Here is a 21943-nt window from a genome sequence, read left to right on the forward strand (position 1 = left end):
TAATAGTAATATATAAACTGGAACCGCTACAAAGCAGATTTATCTCCGATTCCCAGTTCAGAACAAGCATGGCTGGTTCAGAACGGAATAAGTATCCCCGCGAAGATGAAGCACAGACAGAGAGGTCATGACTCGCGGTCGCCTTCAGCTGAGACGTCGAGACCGGTTTCGTCGGAGGTCGGCTTGCTTTAATAATGACCGACCGTTTTCTATTCGTTCTTATACGCCGACTCCTATCTTCGGAGTTTAGCAGTCGATACAGACGATATGCTTTCTGATCCTCCTCACGAAGAATACTAGATTGTACCCAATTGCTGACATCTCGCAGAGAGCAACAACTTGAAGGATAGCTTGGTGACATAATGCGGCTGCAGGTTAATTGACATAACTGCGAGTCCGGTGAAGACATAAAAGATCCTACTGGGTCGGACAGCAAAAGTGTGGAAACGTTATTTTAATTGTAGACAGTACGAATGTATATGCCATTATTCATAGATAAGGAGTGGTTAGCCGTTTTATTTCGTGCACATGCGTGGGAAATGAAGCATGGGGCGTGCACGTCGCCCCACTGTTTTCGTGCACGTCGCCCCACTGTTTTCAAAATGCCGAGTTAAGCGGTCGGTGTGAACCAACTCGGCGGGGCAAACGACTAGTTAAATGGGTGGTGGGATATAAAAGTGATGCAAGCGATCGGAGCAGTAACAATACCGATATGTTGCTAAATTGGAAAATTTTGCCATATATTTAACATATCCTCGGCGATTTCGAAACCTTAGACAACACCCACACTACGGTCATGGCGTTGTGGTATCCAACGTCAATCGGATAAATAGGCAGCTGAGCAAGTAGTCACGTAAATTACATGAACTAGCTGCAAACTTACTGGACGGGCTGTGTGTGCCTCGGGCATAATGTTGCATGGCAAAATTAGCTAGCAGCTGAAGAACCTATACCGTTGGTAGGTAACAGCAAGCAGTGAACAAGGAGGGTAAATATTTGTGCATGGAGACAAATCTCGCAAGCAGACTACAGAGCCTTGACAAGGACAATTTCCACAAAATTATTATTATCGCAGGAAAAACGAGGACAAGCGAAAAGTTTCTCCAATCAGAGGATTAGCGGTATCACATCCTAATAGCAAGAGTAGACTGACGCCACAAGGGGCCACCCAACTAACCCCGGAGAAAAGACCGCAAAGCCTAGGAAACTGTGGAAAATTTGTGCAAACCGCGATGGTCTGCCTCAAGCGTTATGTATCAATCATACATACCAAGGAAGTTCCAGTCGCTGGAAATGGGTTGGGTCGGTGCGGCGGTTGGCGAAAGCGGCAATCGCCACCGATTTGCTTCAGAAGGCAACAAAGATGCCAGTCTGAGCGAACCGTGCCGAGATATTCTTAGTATTTGATAATCTAAGCGTAGATATGGGCACGCGCTATCGCCCACATTTTTTGTTTGATTTCCTAATACGGCTCTGGCCGCGGTACCCGGCCGTGTTTGTTTATTGTGCTGTCCAGGACCGGGTTAGGTTCCTCAACCACCGGGCCGCCCAATCGCAGCGAACAGCAGTCGCGGGCGCCCCGTCTCGCTCGCCTCAGTAATCTCTCCCATAAGCAGACAATGTCCCCGGGCTCGGCAGCGCCGCCAACGCTCGTATATATTCCCGCAACTCGCCCGGCCCACTCTTGTTTCTTTCTTCTCTTTTTTTTTTTCCCTCCGTCCCTTCCCGTCCGTCTCTTTCGTTCAGTACGTCCCGCGATTGACATTTCGCGATCGTTTCCCTTTCGTTTTTTTGTTTGTCTGTGCTTTTTTCGTAGCTACGCGCGCAGGAGGGTGCCGTGTTTGCTTCTAATATCACAACAATAATAGTCTTAATCTGTTAATTACCACAAAAATGGCAGACTCTTCCGCTCCCATGCCCACTAACGAGAAGCTTCCTGTCACCGAGGCTGAGGATGATGACGAGGATATCGATGCTTTGATCGCCGATCTCGAGTCCGAAGAAGGAAACCCTCTCGACGATGAGGAGGTCGAAGCCGGTCAATCTGCTCGTCCTGTTCCCGAAGAGCTCCTCCAGACCGATCCCCGATATGGTCTTACTAGCGATGAGGTTACCGCTCGACGAAAGAAGTATGGTCTCAATCAGATGAAGGAGGAGAAGGAGAACTTGGTCCTTAAGTTCCTGATGTACTTCATCGGTCCTATTCAGTTCGTTATGGAGGTACGTATCATAAAATCTCGTGATTTGCCAAAACTTAATTGCTGACTCTTCCAATATTAGGCTGCCGCTGTATTGGCTGCTGGTCTTCAGGATTGGGTCGATTTCGGTGTCATTTGCGGTCTCTTGATGCTTAACGCTGCTGTCGGTTTCGTTCAGGAGTTCCAGGCTGGCTCCATCGTCGACGAGTTGAAGAAGACTCTTGCTCTTAAGGCTACTGTCCTCCGTAACGGTTCAATTGTTGAGATTGAGGCTCCTGAAGTCGTTCCTGGTGATATCCTTCAGGTTGAGGAGGTTAGTATACCACAGAAAATGTGTGTTATTCTGGGAACGGTTTCTTACGCATCTACTTAGGGTACTATTATTCCCGCCGATGGTCGTCTTGTCACTGAGGACTGTTTCCTTCAGGTCGATCAGTCTGCCATTACTGGTGAGTCTCTTGCTGTCGACAAGCACAAGGGCGACAACTGCTACGCTTCGTCCTCGGTCAAGCGTGGTGAGGCATTCATGGTCGTCACTGCCACTGGTGACAGTACCTTCGTCGGTCGTGCCGCTGCTCTCGTCAACAAGGCTTCCGCTGGTACTGGTCACTTTACGGAGGTTTTGAACGGTATCGGTACGATTCTCTTGGTTCTCGTCATTGCCACTCTTATGGTTGTTTGGATCGCTTGCTTCTATCGTACCGACCCTATTGTCACCATCCTCAGATTCACGCTTGGTATCACTGTTATTGGTGTCCCTGTCGGTCTTCCCGCTGTCGTCACCACCACCATGGCTGTTGGTGCCGCATACCTCGCTGAAAAGCAAGCTATCGTGCAGAAGCTTTCCGCCATCGAGTCTCTCGCTGGTGTTGAGATTCTCTGCTCCGACAAGACCGGTACTCTTACCAAGAACAAGCTTTCGCTCTCGGAGCCCTACACCGTTGCCGGTGTTGAGTCTGATGACCTTATGTTGACTGCTTGCTTGGCTGCTTCCCGCAAGAAAAAGGGTCTTGATGCTATTGACAAGGCTTTCTTGAAGTCTCTCAAGTTCTATCCCCGCGCCAAGAACACTCTCTCTAAGTACAAGGTCGTCGAATTCCATCCTTTCGATCCTGTCTCCAAGAAGGTCACCGCCGTTGTCGAATCTCCTTCTGGCGAGCGCATCGTCTGTGTCAAGGGAGCCCCTCTTTTCGTTTTGAAGACCGTCGAGGAGGACCATCCCTTGCCCGAGGATATTCTTAACGATTACAAGAACAAGGTCGCTGAGTTTGCTACTCGTGGTTTCCGTTCCCTTGGTGTTGCTCGCAGACGTGGTGAAGGTCACTGGGAGATTCTCGGAATTATGCCTTGCATGGATCCTCCTCGTCACGACACCGCTAAGACCGTTCACGAAGCCAAGGGCCTTGGTCTTTCCATTAAGATGTTGACTGGTGACGCTGTCGGTATCGCTCGTGAGACTTCTCGTCAGCTCGGTCTTGGCACCAACATTTACAACGCCGAGCGTCTTGGTCTTGGCGGTGGTGGTGACATGCCTGGATCTGAGGTTTACGATTTCGTCGAGGCTGCTGATGGTTTCGCTGAGGTCTTCCCGCAGCACAAGTACAATGTTGTTGAGATCCTCCAGCAGCGTGGCTACCTTGTTGCTATGACTGGTGATGGTGTCAACGACGCTCCCTCCCTCAAGCGTGCCGATACTGGTATTGCTGTCGAAGGTGCTTCCGATGCTGCTCGATCAGCTGCCGACATTGTCTTCTTGGCGCCTGGTCTCTCCGCTATCATTGATGCTCTTAAGACTTCCCGTCAGATTTTCCACCGTATGTACTCCTACGTCGTCTACCGTATCGCTCTTTCTCTTCACTTGGAAATTTTCCTTGGTCTATGGATCGCTATCCTCAACACCTCGCTCAACATTGAGCTCATTGTCTTCATTGCCATTTTCGCTGATATCGCCACCCTTGCTATCGCCTACGATAACGCTCCTTACTCGTTGAAGCCAGTCAAGTGGAACCTTCCCAAGCTCTGGGGTATGTCTGTTGTCCTTGGTGTCATCTTGGCGATCGGCACCTGGATCACCCTTACTTCGATGTTCACCCATGGCACACACGGTCGTGGTATTATCCAGAACTTTGGTGTCATTGATGAGGTTCTCTTCCTTCAGATCTCTCTTACCGAGAACTGGCTTATCTTCATCACACGTGCCAATGGTCCTTTCTGGTCTTCTATCCCTTCGTGGCAGTTGTCTGGTGCGGTCTTCATTGTCGATATCATCGCCACTCTCTTCTGTATCTTCGGTTGGTTCGTCGGTGGCCAGACCTCCATTGTCGCTGTCGTTCGTGTCTGGATTTTCTCGTTCGGTATCTTCTGCATCCTTGGTGGTGCGTACTACCTCATGCAGGATTCCGTCGCGTTCGACCGTATGATGCACGGCAAGGGCTTGAAGGAGAAGCCCAAGCAGCGAAACCTCGAAGACTTCCTCGTCTCCATGCAGCGTGTCTCTACCCAGCACGAGAAGGCGACTTAAACGTTTTTTTGTGTTATTGCGCGCCTATTTTGGAACGGCATTTGTATGTGACATAGTGGGTTTATTCTAGCACAAAGAAGTTTTGAGAAATTATAGAGGGTGTTGACACTTGGCAGTTGGGAGAATGATGCGAGATAGAGATGATTTCGAATGGGAGTAATTTGGGAAAAGAGTTATAGTTTGATTTTCGCTTTTTATCCATACCGGACGGACGGAATTGGAAAGTATTATATGAGTAAGATACATGTGTTAATTAATAAGTAATATATACCGTTGTGTTTATTTATATGTACTTGTCTTTTTTTCCGGTTACTCTTTCGTCGCGTCATCTCTTCATCTCGTACATTCTTGTGCTACTTCTCTTTTGCTACATTTACTCGTTGTTTCGTTTATTATCCGTCGCTCATTTGGACATTTCTCTTGTTCTGTCTTCACTTTTTCTTTCCAATGGAAGTTATCGCATCACATCCTGGGCAAGAGTCATTAATTGTTGTACTTTATCCACACATTTTGTTACATTACACGATCTTTTGTTTTTTTTTTTCAGTTTTTGTGTTTTAGAGAATGTAATAGACTTTTCTTTGCCATCATGATATCGAAATAGTGAGTTATGTTGACTGAATTTTACCCGTCAGTGGCAAAGCCAAGTGGCTCGAACTATGGAAATGGCTGAGCCACTTGCCGGTTCGAGGAAGCTCTCTTTGACGACTCGCCACGGAACTCCGAATTTGAGTTTGATTGACACCAAACCCTCGTATTTTGCTGGCTTGGTGGCTAAATAACCGTCTTAATCATTCACAGCTGTGCAACACTGGTATCTCATCGCCATCGTCGGACCCAGCAGCGCCGCATCACTTTGCGGCCCGTCAAGAATCAGCGGTGTCAAGTGTTAGCTTCGTATACCCTGCAATCTCCCTCGAGTAATTTAGGAAGTTGTCAACCACGATTTCGGCGTGCGGAGTACTGCGGACGAGAAATGCAGCCCGTTATACCGGGATTTTATTATGGTGCGTTAGCTTTTGTCTACGCGCAAATTTGTTTTACTGCTGGCACGAAACAAAAGTCGTCTTATATCGGAAGAAGTTCCGCGAGAAATAACAAGGAGGCTAATTGAGCTATTATGTAGATGAGGCGAAGCGGAAATATTTCAAGATACTACCGAATGCAGCCAGTGGTGGGTCTTCTGCCTTTTACACCTCTGACGTAGTCAACAAGCGGATCAAGAATGAGAATGCTGTACGTGTACTAGTTTCTCTCGCGACAATGCCAACTTTGCATTCGGCTATTGAAATTGTTTACTAATGCAATAAAGCAATCTAAACACGGAAATGAACGCGCGAACAAAATCGCGCCGGTCATAAAGGACACACAAATATCAGCGCTCCATGCGGCGGGCCATAGCCGTTCAATGCGCAACGCAGGGCAGGTTTACTACAGCAGTGTTATACGCGCTACACACCTCACTGAAATGGGTGGTTGTGTGACCTCTCGCGGCTGCCGGCGGAATTTAGAAGTCGGTGCGTTCGTTGGCGGTTTGCGGCCTACAACTACGCTGTGGAAATATGCGAGAACCGATATGAACATTCTGACTTGTATGGATATCCGGAAAAACGCTCAGGGACTAGATAGGCTTTGGGTTGGAAATGTCCATGGAATATATAAAGAGTACAGTGTTGCACGGTGTTTGCAGGAGCCATCGTACTCGGTTGATATGACGACGCCGTTTGCAGAGTTTAGTGGGCCGGTATGTTTTATTGCGAGTGATGGCTCATGGACGCGTAGTAACAGGTGCTGCATAGATCACATCTATTACTAAGACAGACTCATTTGGAGTGTACGTTCAATGCTGCTATTGGTATTAAGTCGGTCGCTAATGTTGGCGAAAAGGATCACCGCGGAAACGCTGAATCAGGAAGATTTCAATGCTATGCTGTGGACGCCGTCAATGACTACAGGTGACATATTAATATTGCATTACGTTTACAGGTTATTCAAATCTCACTAACTTTGATATATAGCTGGGTCAACATTATATCGCATACATCGTTTCAGAACTGACATGGAAGCGCGGTGTTCCGCTGCCTCAGCCGAATCTTACAAAATGTCGATTGGTGCGTATAGGTCAAGTGCGTGAAACCAATGCTAATATACCAGGCGGATCTGATCGTATATCGGCTTACCAATCTGGGCCGACAGAGTTCAGGTCGATAAACTCCTATTTTCTACCAAGTGACGTTTTTACAGTAGAATTTCTTCAGCCACATACGTTTTTGGCTGGATTGCGGGATGCAAGTGTTCGTATCTTTGACACGAGAATACCTGCGAGAGGAAGACAGCAACCTGTTTCCCTTTGGCATGCGTCCGCAATTACGAAGATGAAGATTGTTAAGGAAGGCTATTTGATGCTCGCGGGCTTGGAAGACTCGGTATGAAAGTTTTGTATTTTATATATCTTCTGAAATTATGCTTACGTATTCGAAATTAGCTGGCTTTATACGACCTTCGTTTTGCAAAGGTCCAGGAGCAACCTGGCTCCTTATCTCAGCATTCTAGCAAGCAGCAGAAATGGGTAAAGCAACATAAAGGCAGATCCCGTCCAGTCATGAAATATGAAGGATATGTAAACGAACATGTGTTTGATCACGGTTTTGACATCTCGAATGACAAATGCGTTCTTGCTGTGGCGGACCAGACATGTGCAGTTAAGTTATACTCGGTATGGACGGGGAATCAGCTGCGCTCACGTCTGTCGGATCACAAATTCCAGCTTGTGCCGCGTGCGTTAAAATGGAACGACACGAGAGTAACCAAGGGTGGAATGCCGATTGTCGACCCAATATCTGTGCCGCAAGGATTATTCGTGACGAATGGCGGACGGTTGGAATATTGGTCGTGGGATTCGCAAAGTAGTGTTATCTGGTAGAGTAGTTCTGCCCGCTCACAGAGTGAGAAGTACTATACATTAAGCATTGATGGTTGTGATGGGATTGGGTTTGTTCAAAGCTTGAGCAAAGGGATTGCATGATTGTCTTTGGCGTTCAATGGATCAGTCGTTGTTTTTCGCGCAATGAACATGGTAATGCATAAGTGTCCGAGTTTGGATCATCTAATATAAATTTTGGCTCATCGGATATAGTACAGGACATCTTAGAGAATAAATATAATGCGATGCTATGCAATCAATTACTTCCAAAAAAGATAAATGATGGAGGTTCATGGACAAACCAGGCCAAACAGATAAGTAATTATATAAACAACATTAACTCTCCCATCCAGCTCCCGCATTATGCAGTGGACGCTTTATTAGAAGCGAAGAGCTCTTACATTTAAACGTAATCCTTAGGATTCTTCAATACCTCGACAGTCTTGGCCTCTAGAGAGCCAGGAGTGGGATGATAATTGTATTCCCACGAAGCATTCTTTGGAAGCGTCATCAGGATCGACTCAACTCGGGATCCAGGTGTCTGAAGACCGAACGAAGTACCTCGATCAACTGCGAGATTGAACTCGACATACCGACCACGCCGGAGACTCTGCCAATGCCTGCCCTCTTCGGGGGTTGGTCTGGGCTCGTTGGATGGCTCGTAGGCTCGACGAACAGCAGGTAGATACGACGGCAAGAATCGTGATAACGCATCAGCGACAAACAAGAAGTGTTCTTCAGCTTCTTTCTCGTTCATATCATCGAAGAATATGCCGCCAATACCGCGCGCCTCGCCTCTGAACTTGATCAAAAAGTAGTCATCAGCCCATTTCTTGAAGCGCTGGTAATAAGTCGGATCATGGTGATCACACACGTCTTTCAAGAGCTTGTGGAAATGTACAGCGTCAGCCTCGTTATAGTACATCGGACTCAAGTCTTGGCCGCCGCCGAACCACCAAGCTTGTGGAGTGCCGTCTTCGTTCCGAGTCTCGAAGTAGCGGTAGTTCATGTGGACTGACGGTGCCAGATAATGTCGCGGATGGATAACCAGACTCAAACCGCAGGCGTAAAACGGTAGCTTACAATTGTCAGGAATGTGAATGTCCTTATGATTAGCCTTCATGCGCTGCACAGCAGCAGGTGGCAGACTGCCGTAAATCGCCGAGAAATTCACACCGCCTTTTTCAAATACGCGACCGTCTTGGAATACACGCGTTATACCTCCCCCAAGTCCCTCGCCTCTGGACCATTCGTCAGTAATAAAGGTCTTGCCAGATGAATCCGCTTGCTCAATTGCCGCGACAATCTCCTGTTGGTAAAATTTGAGTAATATTTCCATCTTCTCGCGCATAGGCATATCTTTTCTGAGACCGACAACGACGTCGTAAACTGAGTCAAACTCCCGCAAAGGGACATTGCTCTTTAATCCTTCTGGAAATGGCTCAGGTTCTTCGATGGTGGAGGAATCATTGAGAATGGGCTGAAGGGGCATCATGAAGTTCTGGATTGGATCCGCATCAGACGACGTCTTGTAGATATACTTTACCCAAACAATTGACGTCGGACTTACCGTCAGATAGTACAATCCAGTACCAGCCACAATTGACCCTGCTGTGATGACGAGCCCTGGCGTGAGAGCTTTCAGTGACGCAACAAAGCGTGACGACCTGGAAGTATGAACGAATCGTGACGCTGCATTTCTACTCGCACCTGTAGGATAAAATTCACTGTTAGTAACCGAAACTACTCATATATCCACAAACCTGAAAAAGTATGCTGCTGAATTTTATTTAATATAGAGTCGCATACTGCAGTGGGAAGCTCACCTCGCATATTGCTTGCTGTCCACAAGATACGCCGAGCACTAGTCGAACCCCATGAACCCGGAAACATCTCTCGTGATATAAGGCCAATCTGCCACAATAATGAAGATCCAATAGTAATATTCTAGCAAAACTAGAAACGTCAATAAGAGACGGATATGAAAATGCAACAGTTGAGATTCATATAAATGCTCGGTAACATCTGATCAGGTTCCGACTTCGAATTTAGTCTGCCGCACGGCTGGCGTGATCGGCTCATGATGAGCCGCATGCTCTGAACCGTAACTTGTATATGCCATAGTTGCCACAATGTGCCGTGATGGCTCAAGTGCGGTTGGTTTTGAAGTTATGTCATCTGGGATAGGGTCTTACAGCTTACGCTACTCCTCATATCCGCTCAACCACCGCAGCTGTCGTCCGCGTCACCGTTGTAGTACATTTCGTTCTCCCCTCTGCGCTTCCCTTTCCACTATACGCCTCTTAATCTCATTTTATCACTTCCGGATAGCCTTTGTCCGCTAGAGTCCGCTACAGCTTATATCAAGCACATTTACGTTATTAGAAATGCGATCTAAGTTCAAAGACGAGCACCCCTTCGGTATGTTGTAATCTCCCAGCTATTGCAGTGGTGACACAAATGGCACATGCCATCATGACCAGTGTAGAACATGGCGCAATCACCACCTTTTCGCGGGACATTTTATGGCTAACATCATATCAGAGAAGCGAAAGGCTGAGGCTGAGCGTATTCGCCAGAAGTATTCGGATCGTATTCCGGTATGTATTCGCTCCACGACTGGGTACGAAAGCGGGGTGTGGCCTTAACTAACGTCATGTTTCTGACTTGTAGGTTATCTGCGAGAAGGTGGAGAAGAGCGACATTGCCACTATTGACAAGAAGAAGTACCTAGTTCCCGCCGATCTCACGGTTGGGCAGTTTGTCTATGTCATCCGGAAGCGCATTAGACTCGCTCCAGAGAAAGCTATCTTTATCTACGTCGATGAGGTTTTGCCTCCCACGGCTGCTCTCATGAGCTCCATCTATGAGGAGCATAAGGATGAAGACGGATTTTTATATATAACGTAAGCTTCGATTGTAACTGCGTATAATTGTGAATTGACCAGTGAATACTAACCGGTACCTGTAGATACTCTGGCGAGAACACATTTGGAGCTCAATGCTGCGACAGTCTCTAAGGTATTTCTCTTTGTTTTTTTTGCTTTTTAGTTCTATTAGGGAGTTGCTTTGCGTTGTATTGTCTGGCGGTTTATTGTCTGGTGGGTTTTGCGTTTATGGTTCGTGGGAGATTTTATTGTAATTAGCTATATTATAACATGCGTTGTGTGGGCTTTCGTTGTTTCTCTCTGGTTTGTATTGGCGTACATTGAACAGCTTATTAATAATGGATTGTATATACTACAAATAGTTCCCTCAGATGACGTTTATCTTGATTCATGATGGCCAGTCTACTCTGAACAGCGTTTCCTCCGCTCCCGTCTTCCATCTCCAGCACTAGCTTCCTTCTAAGCGATGTTTTATGTCCGGGACTTACATTCGACCTTCGGTCTTGGAGTACGGTACTCCCTTTATATTTGTCCGGGTAGTCTTTAGTTGTTTGCGTTCTATGGATCTCTATATTGCTTACACTAAATATATATATAACTTGTGATTGTTTCCTTGGTGAATCTCTTGAACTTTTGGTGAGTGATCATGTTTGAAGTAATGCTTAGATGCATCAGGAAGCGAGTGCTGCGATCAACGGGATATTTAGTTTTGTTTGTGTTGCGCAGTGTGTGCGTATCGTTTGTATGGTTTGTCCAGAATGGTTCTATACTTTATCACTGGATGGACAGTTGCCCGCTACGTTTCATTATTATAATATTTGTTGTTCGGCAGTTAATGCAATATAAGAGATCCGGTATTACGTTCCGATGCTCGTAAAATAATGCATCCTGCGCTTATAGGTCACTGACGCATTCGTCAAAGTGTCGTTGCAAGTAATCCCTTGTATCTGATCCGCAGTTTAATCCATTGATGATGCTTGTTTTGTGTGTCGAGATCGGCTTAACCTTTATTTGTGTATAGTACAAATGTAAGAAACTGGTACAAAAAAAGGCAACCATTGCAGCGTCGGATATGTACATAGAGGGATCTCTAAACACGCCTTGAGCTCCGCATGAGTCTATCGCCGCCTCCTCCCAGTATCTAAATGTAAGTGAGTTATTTTGAAATCTCGCGATATACCATTAAAGGACCTTACCTTCTTTCTTCTTTGGTGGCCCTTTTCCTTTACGTTTACGCCTAAAAATCACATAGCAGTTAGAAGATATCCATCGGTCTTTATGTAATTGCCAAATTCATCACAACGTACAATTCATTCATCGCAATTCTGTGCTCGTCCGGAACATTCGGGAATTCAAACATGGGGAACGCAGCACGGATATGTCTAAATTTAACCGGCGACTCAATCGGATAGTATGAAATAGCCGCTGGGCCTTTCATTTTTCTTCGCAGAATTTTGTTGCCGGTTCGAATATTATCCGGATTGTACACAGTTTGGAAAACTTCGCATGAAGTTTTAAGAAGCTGCCGCAGCCGCTGTGCTGACGGCCGCCGTAGTAACGTTGACATTGTGAATAACCAATATTCCGTAAAGAAATTAAATAAGTCTCTGAATATATCAGGTTCACCGTAAGATTGCAGCAATTTGGTAACGCGGTGGCACTTGCGTACGACAGATTGTGGTCTGGGATGTGTAATATCCCGAAAGTCGGTAAGCACAAAACAATTTTTGTGGAGCCAATGTTCTGCGCCACATAGACCATATATATTGTGGCTTGGACAGGGGCCCCCCCAGAAAACAAGACCCTGTACGCGATTCCAGTCTTAAATCATAGTCTACGCGTCCTATCCAGATTCGGACTGCGATATCTGACCATTTAAGAAGATGACATATTTAACAGACAACCGCCTTCAAGAGTTGACGCTAGAATTTCCGGCTCGGTATAATCAATTCGATCTCTTGAATAGCCTACTCTCGAAAGTGAGTGTCTGTCAATCTTACTCAACTGCGCCTGATCTAAATAGTCTTATTTTCTATGTAGGACAAAACAACAAACCCAACAGCTATTGCACTAGTAGGACAACCGTCATCTGGAAAATCATGTGTTTTACGGCGATTCCTTCAGGAAGTTCAGTTCTCTCATACTTGGCTTTCCTGCGATGAATGTGTAACATTACGAGTTTTGCTGCAACGAATATTGGCCGCACTTAGAGCTATTGGAACACAGGATCCCAATAAATTAGATTATAGTATATTGTGTCACAATTCTACGCTGTTCGTAGCTCAACTAAACGACACATTGAGAAATTTAGCTTTAGAAGAAGCTCACTTTGTGGTTTGTACACCGTCATGACTTAGATGTTCCTACAATAACGAAATATGCAGGTCCTTGATCGCATTGATGAGCTTGGAGAACCATATGAGTCTTTTTATCAGTTGATAATAAAGATCGGGAATATGGTAAGCAGCCCTCTCATGATTTCAAGAGTTTGATATAACTTTTTGCTAGCTACGATACGACGGCATAACATTCATTCTGGTATCCTCCGGGAGCGAGCCGCGATCCAGCGCCACTACCACGTTCCCGCATATTTATTTTCCTCCATACAGTAAAGCCGAGTCTCTGGCGATACTGAGGAAAGAAAGTCCAGAATCAATTCGTTCAATGCTAGGCTCCACGGAACGCAAACTCTCAGATGTGCAATTAACATCACTATGGTCCTCATACTCCCAAGTAATCATTGATACATACTTTCCTTTATATGGACCAGATATGCAACAACTCAAGGCTATTGTTCGACGAGTGTTTCCCACATACGCAAAACCTGTCTTGGACGGAATCGTCGGAATTCTAGCATCCAACGGAAATTATCATGGATTTGTCAAGCTATACAAAATTAACCAGCCGCTGCTAACATCCGAGGAGTTTGTTCGAAATTCTTTTGTTTCATATGTGCAAGGTACTGGCACAGCGGATTCAACTGGACATCACGAAATGCCGATGTATGCCAAGTATCTTCTGTGCGCCGCATACTTGGCCTCCTATAGTAAGCCGCGAAACGATATAAGACTCTTCTCGCGGATACGGGAGAGTAGGCGACGGTTTCGGAATACAGCAAAGCAGAAATTCAAGGATAAGGTGAGTTATTTATGGCCTATGTATATATTTATCAGTTTCTAATATTGGTCAAGATCAATAGCAGAAACCTTGCGCCTTCACCTTTTGAGTACGAGAGATTGCTGGCGATTTTCCAGTGTATCGTGCCGGATAGGATAGACTCCGTGACAGATATACAAACTCAGGTAAGTTTGATTTTCGTTCGCTGTCATCTTGATGTTCCAAGCAACTGACATGTGAAATAGGTTGCAACCCTTTCAACTTTGAAATTGATTACTCGAGTGGGAATTGGAAGCGACAGTTCAGGAGGAAGTAGCATCGACGTACTGGGATCCAGGACAAAATGGAGAGTGAATGTGTCCTGGGACATTATTTTACAGATCTCCCGGGACATCAAACTTCAAATAGAGAATTACTTAATGGATTGACAATGCTTATTGGTTAACTGTATGCAACTATATAGAGCCTCCACCAGCGAGAGTGTCGCTCGCTAGTGCACGAGCCCGGGCGTATCATACCCAATGCCCACAACTATATTATCTTGCTCGCTTGAGTTGTTAAGACAGTGGTAATGACTATTGCCCTATGATAAAATAAACTATCATGTCCGAGTCATTGCGGGGCACCGGCCAGGTGGAACTGACTGTACCTGACATTCCATTGGGTCTTGTTCCCGCGGCTTTTGCGCAATCCCGTTTTGGGGGTTCCCACTTACCCCTGAAATAAGGTCACCATTTCCGTAATATTCACGCATATTATCAACGTTTGACATATTTATCGTAACCGTGGTTGGTGATACGCTACCATTCATGCCGCCCAAGGGCCTGCATATATAGGCACAACGGTGCACAACCTCGTTTTAACTCAAGGGGGCAGCCATATTTGCCTTCGGGGCCTCGCGACAAATGTGGCCATAGGAGATCGCGAGCTGCCATTCATAAAGTTACTAACATTCGGATCCTTGCAGCCATCGGAATGAGCTCTGGATCGCAAATTTCCGAAATGAGCTCTCGGAAGTTAATGATCAGTGATGGAATCCTTGTGCGGCAGGCTCAGAAAATGGCAAACGAAGGGAAGTACGAGGAGGCAATTGCACTGTACTCAAAGGTAGGTCCGCACGATCCATTTAGAACAAGACAGTATTGACCACTTTCTGATTAGGCATTTGATCTGCGACGACGAAACGGAGTTCCAATAGCCGTTGAGTGGCTGGAGATGCGATGTAACTGTTATTTGGAGACTCAAAATTTGGATCTAGCATTGGCAGATGCAAAGAGTATGATCAAGGCAGATGAAACATCCCCTTCGGTACGAGCAATGTTGTTGCAATAGTAGCAGCCTTAGCTAACATTTAATATTTCCATAGGGCTATCTACTGGCAGGCAAGATATATCAAGTCATGAAGAATGATTCTGAGGCCGCAAATATATATGTAACTGAACTGCGAAAGGTAAGCGTGGTTCAAAATTGTGGTGCACAATCCAGCTACGGCGTTCGCGATCCGCTGAGAAGACTTCCTCCGGAGCTAGTTTTGCTCATATTTGGATATATATCGTTCAGGCAAATAGTCCAGTTGCAGCGCGTATGCATGAGCTGGAAGAGCTTGATCGAAGGCAGTCCGTGTCTCTGGCGTTCGTTAGACTTTCGGACATGCAAGAAAGAAAGTGTTACCCCCGAAGTCCTAAAATCATGCATATCCAAGTGCAGGGGATCAGTTAGCAAGGTCTATCTAAGTAATCTGACTCCGTTATGTTCTGCTCTTTGTTTGGCTATTGTCTTGGATCATAATGTGCCTCTTGATATTGTGGAACGCATATCGCTTGACATACAGTCGAATCCATGGGAGCCGAATATACCGTTTTCGCACACTAATGAACCAGCTCCAAGACAGCTGACGTATCTATACCTCGACCAAAGCATTGGATTGGTTTTCAACAATTGGATGACTCTGGGCGATGTTACATGGAGCCGAATGTCGCAGCTGACAGTATTCCGTGCACATGCCAAGATCTTTCCGGACATAGTTGACATTCTCTGTCGGGGATTTCTTCCGAAGCTGAAAATCCTTGATTGCTATTACGATCCAAAAGAAAGTGGACGATGCAGAAGTATATACAATGTAAGCATTCCACGACCAGGTAGCCCTAATTATCAGACGTTATCGGAGTTAGAAGTATTTAATATTGGCGGGATACCTGCAGAATCAGCAGGCAAGCATGGGAGCGGTAACGGCAAAGGAGCGTCTGTTTACGTCGATCACAGAGAGCTAGACAACTTTCTATGGATGCTGCCCAATCTGAAGAAATTTTCCTGCATCGACGTGCACGCTAGCTCAAGAGGACCTGATGGGCATTACTTTGAGCGTACGGATTTCAGGCACAATCCAGCACTAGAGGAACTGGTCATTATCGGAACTTGGCTAGAGAGAATGCCAATTCTTTCAGCATCTTGCAAGAAGCTCATTATGAGCAAGACAAGTATGACATTTCGGACTGTGATCCACGGTGGCTCTGAAATGCGATATGACAGCTGCTACGTAGGAGAGGATAACACAGTCTTTTTAGACGAATATTCTAGCATTGAGGTTTTGGATCTGTCTGGGTGCGAGATGCTCATTGATAGCAAGCTTATCGCCACTTTGGCTCGCTGTGACGGATCGAGACTGACAAGCTTGAATCTTGCTAATTGTCCTGGCTTGTTCTTTTCCACACCTACAAATGGCGCAGTCCTCATGGCTAGAATTGTTCAGTGTTGTCCTTCTCTACGGAAGTTGAACATCAGTGAGAATAGTTCTGTGGGCGATTTTGTGCTTTTAGAGATTAGCAAGTTGAGATACTTGGAGTATCTTGATATTTCATGCACGGGAGTTCACGACTTGGGTGTTTTGTTGTTGCTCAAAGGCCTGTTCCTTGGACTTTCGGGTCATATGGACTACCTTTGTGAAGGCTCAGTGTTGCGAGAGATGATCCAGAACAACAGTGCATTGTTGTTAGCTGACGATCCGGCCGCTTATCCTATGGTCTTCAATACGTTAATTGCTAATGGATGTCAAGGTATATCTGATGACATGTGCTGGTGGATTGAAGATATCGGTATTCGCATAGAGTGCAAGCTCTTTACAGAAGCTAATATCAAGAAACGGAAGCTTGAGGAGATTTAGTTGGTTGTTACGTTGGGCAAGAAAATGCATTGCTGGAATTGGCAGAGTGACCTATTGGTGGGAAGTATAAATGCAGGTGTTTGGGATATATTCATTTGTTCAATTCTGATAGCGCTTCTATTTAGGACTTGCACTACGAGAATGATATGTAGAAACTAGAGTATATGAATGCGGTCCATTACAACATTACAATAGATGTAAACCTCGGATGTTGTACATTGGCAGCCATTATTACATCTGTGCGTTCCAAACAACTTCCAAACCATAACTCCGTTCCAAAAATGCACTCAAATGTGCAAATAAACTATAACAAAATGCCTAGCTCAATAAAAGGTATACCGTACTAAATGCTTTCATATCTTGTCCTAAAAAAAAGAACGTTAATAAATTCTTGCAGCAGATTATAATGCAAATCAATCAGTTCTAGCGTAAAAGAAATTTATTCGGAGGGGGTATTACTATAGAAAATATTAAACGAGCAAATTTCTGGAACTTTTAAAAACTACCAATCTAAGAGGCGAGTTCGTCTTGTCGCCTAACAGCAAATCTCCAAGGCGGGACAGTACAATCTGAACAAATCCAGTGGTTCGATATCCAAAAATCTGCAGAGTAATACGCGAATTCCAAAGGAAACAACTTTACATACTTCTAAGATCTTTCGCTGGCGATTAAGCCAGCTGGATGGCGAATCATTCACTTTCTTGACTACAATGACTTTGTTCTGCTGAATCCTGGCTGTTAATGCGTACCATGCACTGGTCATTAGAGCGAGTTCTCGCTTAATTGTGGCTGCTTCCTCAGCTGAAACTGTCCTCTACAGAAAGTTAGTTCATTCGATACGAACGTCTTCATTATAGTGTCCCACCTTCTTAGACTCATCTGGAGTTTTGCGATTGTGACTTTCATTTTCAGCTTTCAGCTTCTTGATATATGCTTGCGATTTCCTAAGTTTCTCTCGCTGATTTTCCATGCGCTTCTGTAGATCAATCACCCAACTCTTCAATTCCGATTCGTACCCTCCGACATTAGGATCCAACGACACTAGCGATGTTCTAAGAGCGGTATTTGCTCTACTGACTTCTAATAACTCCTCGTGGCTAGCCGTCAACTTTTGGTAGATACTTTCCTTCTCTAGAAGGGTCTTGTTCAGTAGATCAACCTGCCTCTGGCGATCTGTTTCCAGATCTTCTTTTTGCAGCCGCAGTGCCACGTAGTCCTTCTGTAACTCTTGAAGTCTCTGAGAAACTGACTTGCGTAACCCAGCCAGAATGTCCTTTTTGTCCTTATCGACTAAATCCACTATAGCCGATATTGTTAGATTTTCGCGGTGAAATATTTGCAATGTAGTAAACATACGGTCAGTTTGAACTAAAAGCAGCTTTTCTCCTTGTTCGTTAAACCGCTCTTGAAGTGCTTCTAGTTGTCTTTTATTTTCTTTGAGCTCGTTTTCCGTATTTTGCAATGAATTTCTAAGTTGGACAACAACGCCGGACCTGACTCGATTGTTCTAGCACGCGTACCCAAAGCTGCCAACACAAATACGTACCCTTGATTCACAGACCCATCTTCAATAGCATCGACTTGGGATTGCAGAATGAGCTTCTCCTGATAGACCATCAAGTATTCGTCTTGGAGTTTGTCCTTGAGGTGAAGAGTATCGCGAAGAGAAGTTTCCAACTCTTCGGATACACTCGGACTCTCAATAGATGTGTTAGCTGTGATGCTATTCGCGTGGGAAGATGCTATCTCGTGCTGAAGACGAACAATCTCGAGTTTCAGCTCGTTAATGGTCAATCCTAAATCCTGATCTTGTGCGTCCTTCAAAGTACCCTCCGCATGTCCGATCGCATTTGCCTCTAAGTCCTGTACTTTTTCTTCTAGACCAGATATGATTTCGAGATCTCGTGTGTGATCATCCTCCAGCACCGTTATTTTCTCTCGCAAGAACGCCAATTCCTGTCGAGCTAGATCAGCTGAATTTTCCGCGTCTTTTGCTTTGCGTCGATAGAAGTCACATTCAGATTGTAGAACGTCCACTTGCCGGCGCAGTCCAAAAACCTGCTGAGTGTCTTCATCAAGCAGCTTCGACTTTTCCACCAAATAGGTGTTTTCGTTGCGAGCAATCTATGATGGTCAGGACGATATCATATTATAAGAAACTTCTTGAACATACGTGCAATTGTCTCTGCAAATCTTCGCCCTCTTCGGCCTGTTTCTTATATTTTTCAACCTGATTGGCTACCTTTCGAAGTTTGTCAATCTCGTGCTTCGCTTCGTCGAGTCTGTCCTTGAGTGCAGCTGCATTTTCTAGCTCAAGCTGGATCGCTTCGATCTACCAGGTTACTATCAGCTTGCTGTGCGGCGCATACCTTAGTCGCAGGTTACGTACCTGAATTACGAGTTCTTTAGTTTTCATCTCTGAATCCGCAAGTTTCTTGTCCTTTTCCACCAACTGCTCCTCTAAATCCTGCATCTCTTTTTGCAAGTATTCGATTTGACTCTTGGCTTTATTCTCTGCAATTTCCACTTGTAGTTTCGACATACCACTGGCCACTGATACTTGCTCGTGCAAAGACGCGTTTTCCAGCTTTGTCTTGTCGTAGTTATCCTGAAGGACAGCATTATGCTCCTCCAGCTCTGCATATGCTCGCTCGAGGTGTTCGTACCGCGCAAGGACGTTACCAACTTCACTCTGAATGCGTGCATCGATGTTGTATTCGGCGGCTATGCCGCTCTTCTTGTCGTCAACTCCTTGCTTACTCTCCTCTATAAGTTCCAGCAGTGTATTCCTTGCCTCAACATCGGATATACGTTGAATGCAGTCCATATATCCTGAGCTTTTGGTCTCACTATTGACGGATACAAGCAGAACCAGATGAACGAGTTTAACTGCCTCTTGGATAGACCCGTCTTTGGCAACCAAGCTGACATTAGGGGACGAAGTGTTGTCTAGAGCGCCAAGGTGAAGAGTATCGGTGTAGTATGTGGACAATGCTTTATATAAACGCTTCACTATAATAGCTGATTAGCATTGGACCTTATCATATTAGATATCAAATAGGACTAGGGACGCGTACGATTACGCACAGTAGCAATGAAAGACGGTCTTTCTTCCCCAACTGAAGCGGGGTCAATTGCGCTAAACTCAAAATATTCTTTATCGATATCAAGTAGAATCTTTGACAAGGATATTCCATCCGCTACATCGCTTAAAGATGATATCGGTGGTATTCCAAGGGAGACAGGAAGAGAGTTAATCTGTGAATAATGTTAGATACGCACTTTGTGAAAGGTACTACAAGAAAATATCATACCCATGTGACTAATGCTTTCTCTGTAGACCCTAGAACTGCCATTGTGGACATATGTTCAAGATAATGGTAGTCCCAGATTCAGGTCCAATATTCAGTGTAAGAACGGAGGAGTGCGCGGTTGATAAGTATTTATTTATACACGTGTGCTTCGCATCGGGTCCAGTACGTCTGATTATAAAAATAATATGTAGAACAAGAGAATATGCGGGACCTACAATTGCTATGAAAAGGCTATATGTAGGTGATAAGAGTTCCGTGCCTGTGAATGCAAATTCGGACTAGTCACATTAGTCGAAGCGAAACACTGCAAACAGCGAATAGTGATACCGGACCTCCTCAACATTTTCTTAAAGTTCAATTTAGTTTCGGAAGCGATGATTTACATTAATCGTTGCAACTCACAAAATGCCAGTTTTTAATGACATCAAAGAAGTGACATGTAACACCAGACTTAATACTGATAACATTTACATTCTACACTGAAACCATGCCACACAAGCCACATCATGTCAGCTACCTCCGAACATGGTCAAATAATTATTGTAAAGCAAGTTTATGAAATTAAGCATACTGGAGAAAGCAAACCGCGAATTGAGACCGGACCAACGTACCGAACACCACCAAATTACAATAACCATATACAATTACATGCAAGCTTTCCTGACAATTCCGACGCCAACGAATATGGACATAGCGCTGCTGCTTCACCAATGACCATGTACGGAATACAGAAGCTCATGAAAACCTGAACAAGTAGTTCCCAATATTACATCTCCTCGCTCAGAAGTACTGCCGTAAAAGAATAAATCAATATTCAGCGGTTAACTTGCAAAATAGAACAATGATAATTTATATCACTACGTGAGCCTCAAGGGCCGGCCGCTAAGCGCAAACACCGTCTAAATATCTGTATAACCAATTGTCAGAACATACATTAGAGCCGCCATACAACGTGACTACTTACGAATAGGCTTATCCTCTTCAATCGTGAAGGGGAAGTCCTTGCTTGCAGCCTTTTCCTTAAAGGCTGCCAAAATCCCCTTGGATGCAATTCCCGATGGAATCGTGATCGTAAAGCCCCTGTGTGAGACGGATGTGTCAGCGTCAAGTAATAAGAAAACTAGAGCAATGACCTGAGCGTACCTCATAATGGTGTTATACTCATGAGTTATGGAGCCTCCCAACTCCTTGATCGCGTTCATCGCGAAGTTCACCACACTACAAAATTAGTGTTAGAATCAGATGAAGCATTTTTGACGCTACTGACAGAGAGGTCAGATGAAACTTACGAATCAGGCGTATCCAGGCTCTTATATTGAATAATATATGACTTAAGAGCGGGCTGCGCCTTAGCAGTAGTAGCGGCGTTGATATCAACTGGTTTCTCTTCCGCGGCAGCCTTGTCAGCGGTATGCATATCATCAGACGAGTGAGAGAAAATTGACACATCACTGCTGCGTAAGTATGAATAGGAGAGCACCGCGATCGCAATGATCAAGACGACAGAAACGATGGCATAGGGCCGTATAATCATCATGATAGATTGGGGAGGCAGCCGACTATGGCGATCGTAAGGGATAATTTATATATCGGAGTTGTGGTGATAAGAATACTGCCGACACGTAGTAAGTAGAGACGGACCAAGAGACAGAAGGCGGAAAGGAGTGCAAAATCCAAAGTCACCGAAATATTTGTGATAGAGAGACTAGCGTAGCAACCACCCAACATTGACCTTTTCACGCATAATAATTTCGCTGCGGAAAAGGAACTGTGATGGTCCGGCAAGGCGCACCGCCACTTTTGCTATATATCTCGTGGCTGT

At 45.1% G+C, this 21943-nt stretch overlaps 10 protein-coding genes across 10 annotated transcripts; 5 read left to right on the top strand and 5 right to left on the bottom strand.

Annotated features, from left to right (window-relative positions):
• Nucleotides 1-1893: 1893 nt before the first annotated feature.
• On the top strand, nt 1894-4719 carry V1513DRAFT_423959 (uncharacterized protein; the record flags this gene model as incomplete). The annotated part of the gene is made up of 3 exons (XM_066896060.1): nt 1894-2220; nt 2281-2511; nt 2572-4719. The coding sequence occupies 3 exons, from the start codon at nt 1894-1896 to the stop codon at nt 4717-4719; spliced, it is 2706 nt and encodes a 901-aa protein (XP_066754801.1).
• Nucleotides 4720-5422: 703 nt separating this feature from the next.
• On the top strand, nt 5423-7993 carry V1513DRAFT_440452 (uncharacterized protein). The gene is made up of 8 exons (XM_066897369.1): nt 5423-5726; nt 5846-5955; nt 6032-6463; nt 6519-6553; nt 6607-6674; nt 6738-6830; nt 6874-7145; nt 7205-7993. Exons 1-8 carry the CDS (start codon nt 5696-5698, stop codon nt 7640-7642), a joined length of 1479 nt encoding a protein of 492 aa, XP_066754802.1. The 5' UTR covers nt 5423-5695; the 3' UTR covers nt 7643-7993.
• On the bottom strand, nt 7844-9456 carry V1513DRAFT_291815 (Coproporphyrinogen III oxidase). The gene is made up of 3 exons (XM_066894612.1): nt 9452-9456; nt 9213-9352; nt 7844-9143 (listed from the first exon to the last, which is right to left on the bottom strand). Exon 3 carries the CDS (start codon nt 9135-9137, stop codon nt 8046-8048), a length of 1092 nt encoding a protein of 363 aa, XP_066754803.1. The 5' UTR covers nt 9138-9143; nt 9213-9352; nt 9452-9456; the 3' UTR covers nt 7844-8045.
• Nucleotides 9457-10029: 573 nt separating this feature from the next.
• Nucleotides 10030-10662, top strand: V1513DRAFT_423962 (autophagy protein Atg8 ubiquitin like protein; the record flags this gene model as incomplete). Its single annotated transcript, XM_066896061.1, has 4 exons — nt 10030-10063; nt 10187-10242; nt 10316-10548; nt 10614-10662. 4 exons carry the CDS (start codon nt 10030-10032, stop codon nt 10660-10662), a joined length of 372 nt encoding a protein of 123 aa, XP_066754804.1.
• Nucleotides 10663-11330: 668 nt separating this feature from the next.
• Nucleotides 11331-12297, bottom strand: V1513DRAFT_440465 (mitochondrial 37S ribosomal protein mS33). Its single transcript, XM_066897370.1, has one exon. It carries the CDS (start codon nt 12095-12097, stop codon nt 11807-11809), a length of 291 nt encoding a protein of 96 aa, XP_066754805.1. The 5' UTR covers nt 12098-12297; the 3' UTR covers nt 11331-11806.
• Nucleotides 12298-12339: 42 nt separating this feature from the next.
• Nucleotides 12340-14244, top strand: V1513DRAFT_463126 (origin recognition complex subunit 5 C-terminus-domain-containing protein). The gene is made up of 6 exons (XM_066899963.1): nt 12340-12509; nt 12571-12864; nt 12915-12989; nt 13039-13668; nt 13722-13832; nt 13893-14244. The coding sequence occupies exons 1-6, from the start codon at nt 12414-12416 to the stop codon at nt 14073-14075; spliced, it is 1389 nt and encodes a 462-aa protein (XP_066754806.1). The 5' UTR covers nt 12340-12413; the 3' UTR covers nt 14076-14244.
• Nucleotides 14245-14925: 681 nt separating this feature from the next.
• On the top strand, nt 14926-16807 carry V1513DRAFT_376105 (uncharacterized protein; the record flags this gene model as incomplete). The annotated part of the gene is made up of 2 exons (XM_066894918.1): nt 14926-14955; nt 15014-16807. 2 exons carry the CDS (start codon nt 14926-14928, stop codon nt 16805-16807), a joined length of 1824 nt encoding a protein of 607 aa, XP_066754807.1.
• An 829-nt stretch (nt 16808-17636) lies between these two features.
• On the bottom strand, nt 17637-18161 carry V1513DRAFT_457406 (uncharacterized protein; the record flags this gene model as incomplete). Its single annotated transcript, XM_066899621.1, has 1 exon — nt 17637-18161. The coding sequence occupies one exon, from the start codon at nt 18159-18161 to the stop codon at nt 17637-17639; it is 525 nt and encodes a 174-aa protein (XP_066754808.1).
• A 583-nt stretch (nt 18162-18744) lies between these two features.
• Nucleotides 18745-20372, bottom strand: V1513DRAFT_293372 (uncharacterized protein). Its single transcript, XM_066894617.1, has 5 exons — nt 20122-20372; nt 19885-20065; nt 19197-19819; nt 18981-19132; nt 18745-18931 (listed from the first exon to the last, which is right to left on the bottom strand). Exons 1-4 carry the CDS (start codon nt 20170-20172, stop codon nt 19115-19117), a joined length of 873 nt encoding a protein of 290 aa, XP_066754809.1. The 5' UTR covers nt 20173-20372; the 3' UTR covers nt 18745-18931; nt 18981-19114.
• Nucleotides 20373-21077: 705 nt separating this feature from the next.
• On the bottom strand, nt 21078-21658 carry V1513DRAFT_430312 (uncharacterized protein; the record flags this gene model as incomplete). The annotated part of the gene is made up of 3 exons (XM_066896344.1): nt 21078-21201; nt 21265-21339; nt 21411-21658. 3 exons carry the CDS (start codon nt 21656-21658, stop codon nt 21078-21080), a joined length of 447 nt encoding a protein of 148 aa, XP_066754810.1.
• Nucleotides 21659-21943: the final 285 nt, after the last annotated feature.

The sequence above is a fragment of the Lipomyces chichibuensis genome (assembly GCF_038497645.1).
Source record: "Lipomyces chichibuensis strain CBS 12929 unplaced genomic scaffold V1513scaffold_7, whole genome shotgun sequence".
Taxonomy (NCBI): domain Eukaryota; kingdom Fungi; phylum Ascomycota; class Lipomycetes; order Lipomycetales; family Lipomycetaceae; genus Lipomyces; species Lipomyces chichibuensis.

Coding starts and splice junctions, on each gene's coding strand:
- V1513DRAFT_440452 (XM_066897369.1), top strand. CDS start 5,696: ATGCAGCCCGTTATACCGGGATTTTATTATG. Junction 5,727..5,845: donor TATACCGGGATTTTATTATG/GTGCGTTAGCTT, acceptor GCTATTATGTAG/ATGAGGCGAAGCGGAAATAT. Junction 7,146..7,204: donor TCGCGGGCTTGGAAGACTCG/GTATGAAAGTTT, acceptor ATTCGAAATTAG/CTGGCTTTATACGACCTTCG.
- V1513DRAFT_291815 (XM_066894612.1), bottom strand. CDS start 9,137: ATGATGCCCCTTCAGCCCATTCTCAATGATTCCTCCACCATCGAAGAA.
- V1513DRAFT_440465 (XM_066897370.1), bottom strand. CDS start 12,097: ATGTCAACGTTACTACGGCGGCCGTCAGCACAGCGGCTGCGGCAGCTT.
- V1513DRAFT_463126 (XM_066899963.1), top strand. CDS start 12,414: ATGACATATTTAACAGACAACCGCCTTCAAGAGTTGACGCTAGAATTT. Junction 12,865..12,914: donor TAGAAGAAGCTCACTTTGTG/GTTTGTACACCG, acceptor CGAAATATGCAG/GTCCTTGATCGCATTGATGA. Junction 13,833..13,892: donor TGACAGATATACAAACTCAG/GTAAGTTTGATT, acceptor CATGTGAAATAG/GTTGCAACCCTTTCAACTTT.
- V1513DRAFT_293372 (XM_066894617.1), bottom strand. CDS start 20,172: ATGTCCACAATGGCAGTTCTAGGGTCTACAGAGAAAGCATTAGTCACA. Junction 20,066..20,121: donor AGAAAGCATTAGTCACATGG/GTATGATATTTT, acceptor CATTATTCACAG/ATTAACTCTCTTCCTGTCTC. Junction 19,820..19,884: donor CATTGCTACTGTGCGTAATC/GTACGCGTCCCT, acceptor CAGCTATTATAG/TGAAGCGTTTATATAAAGCA.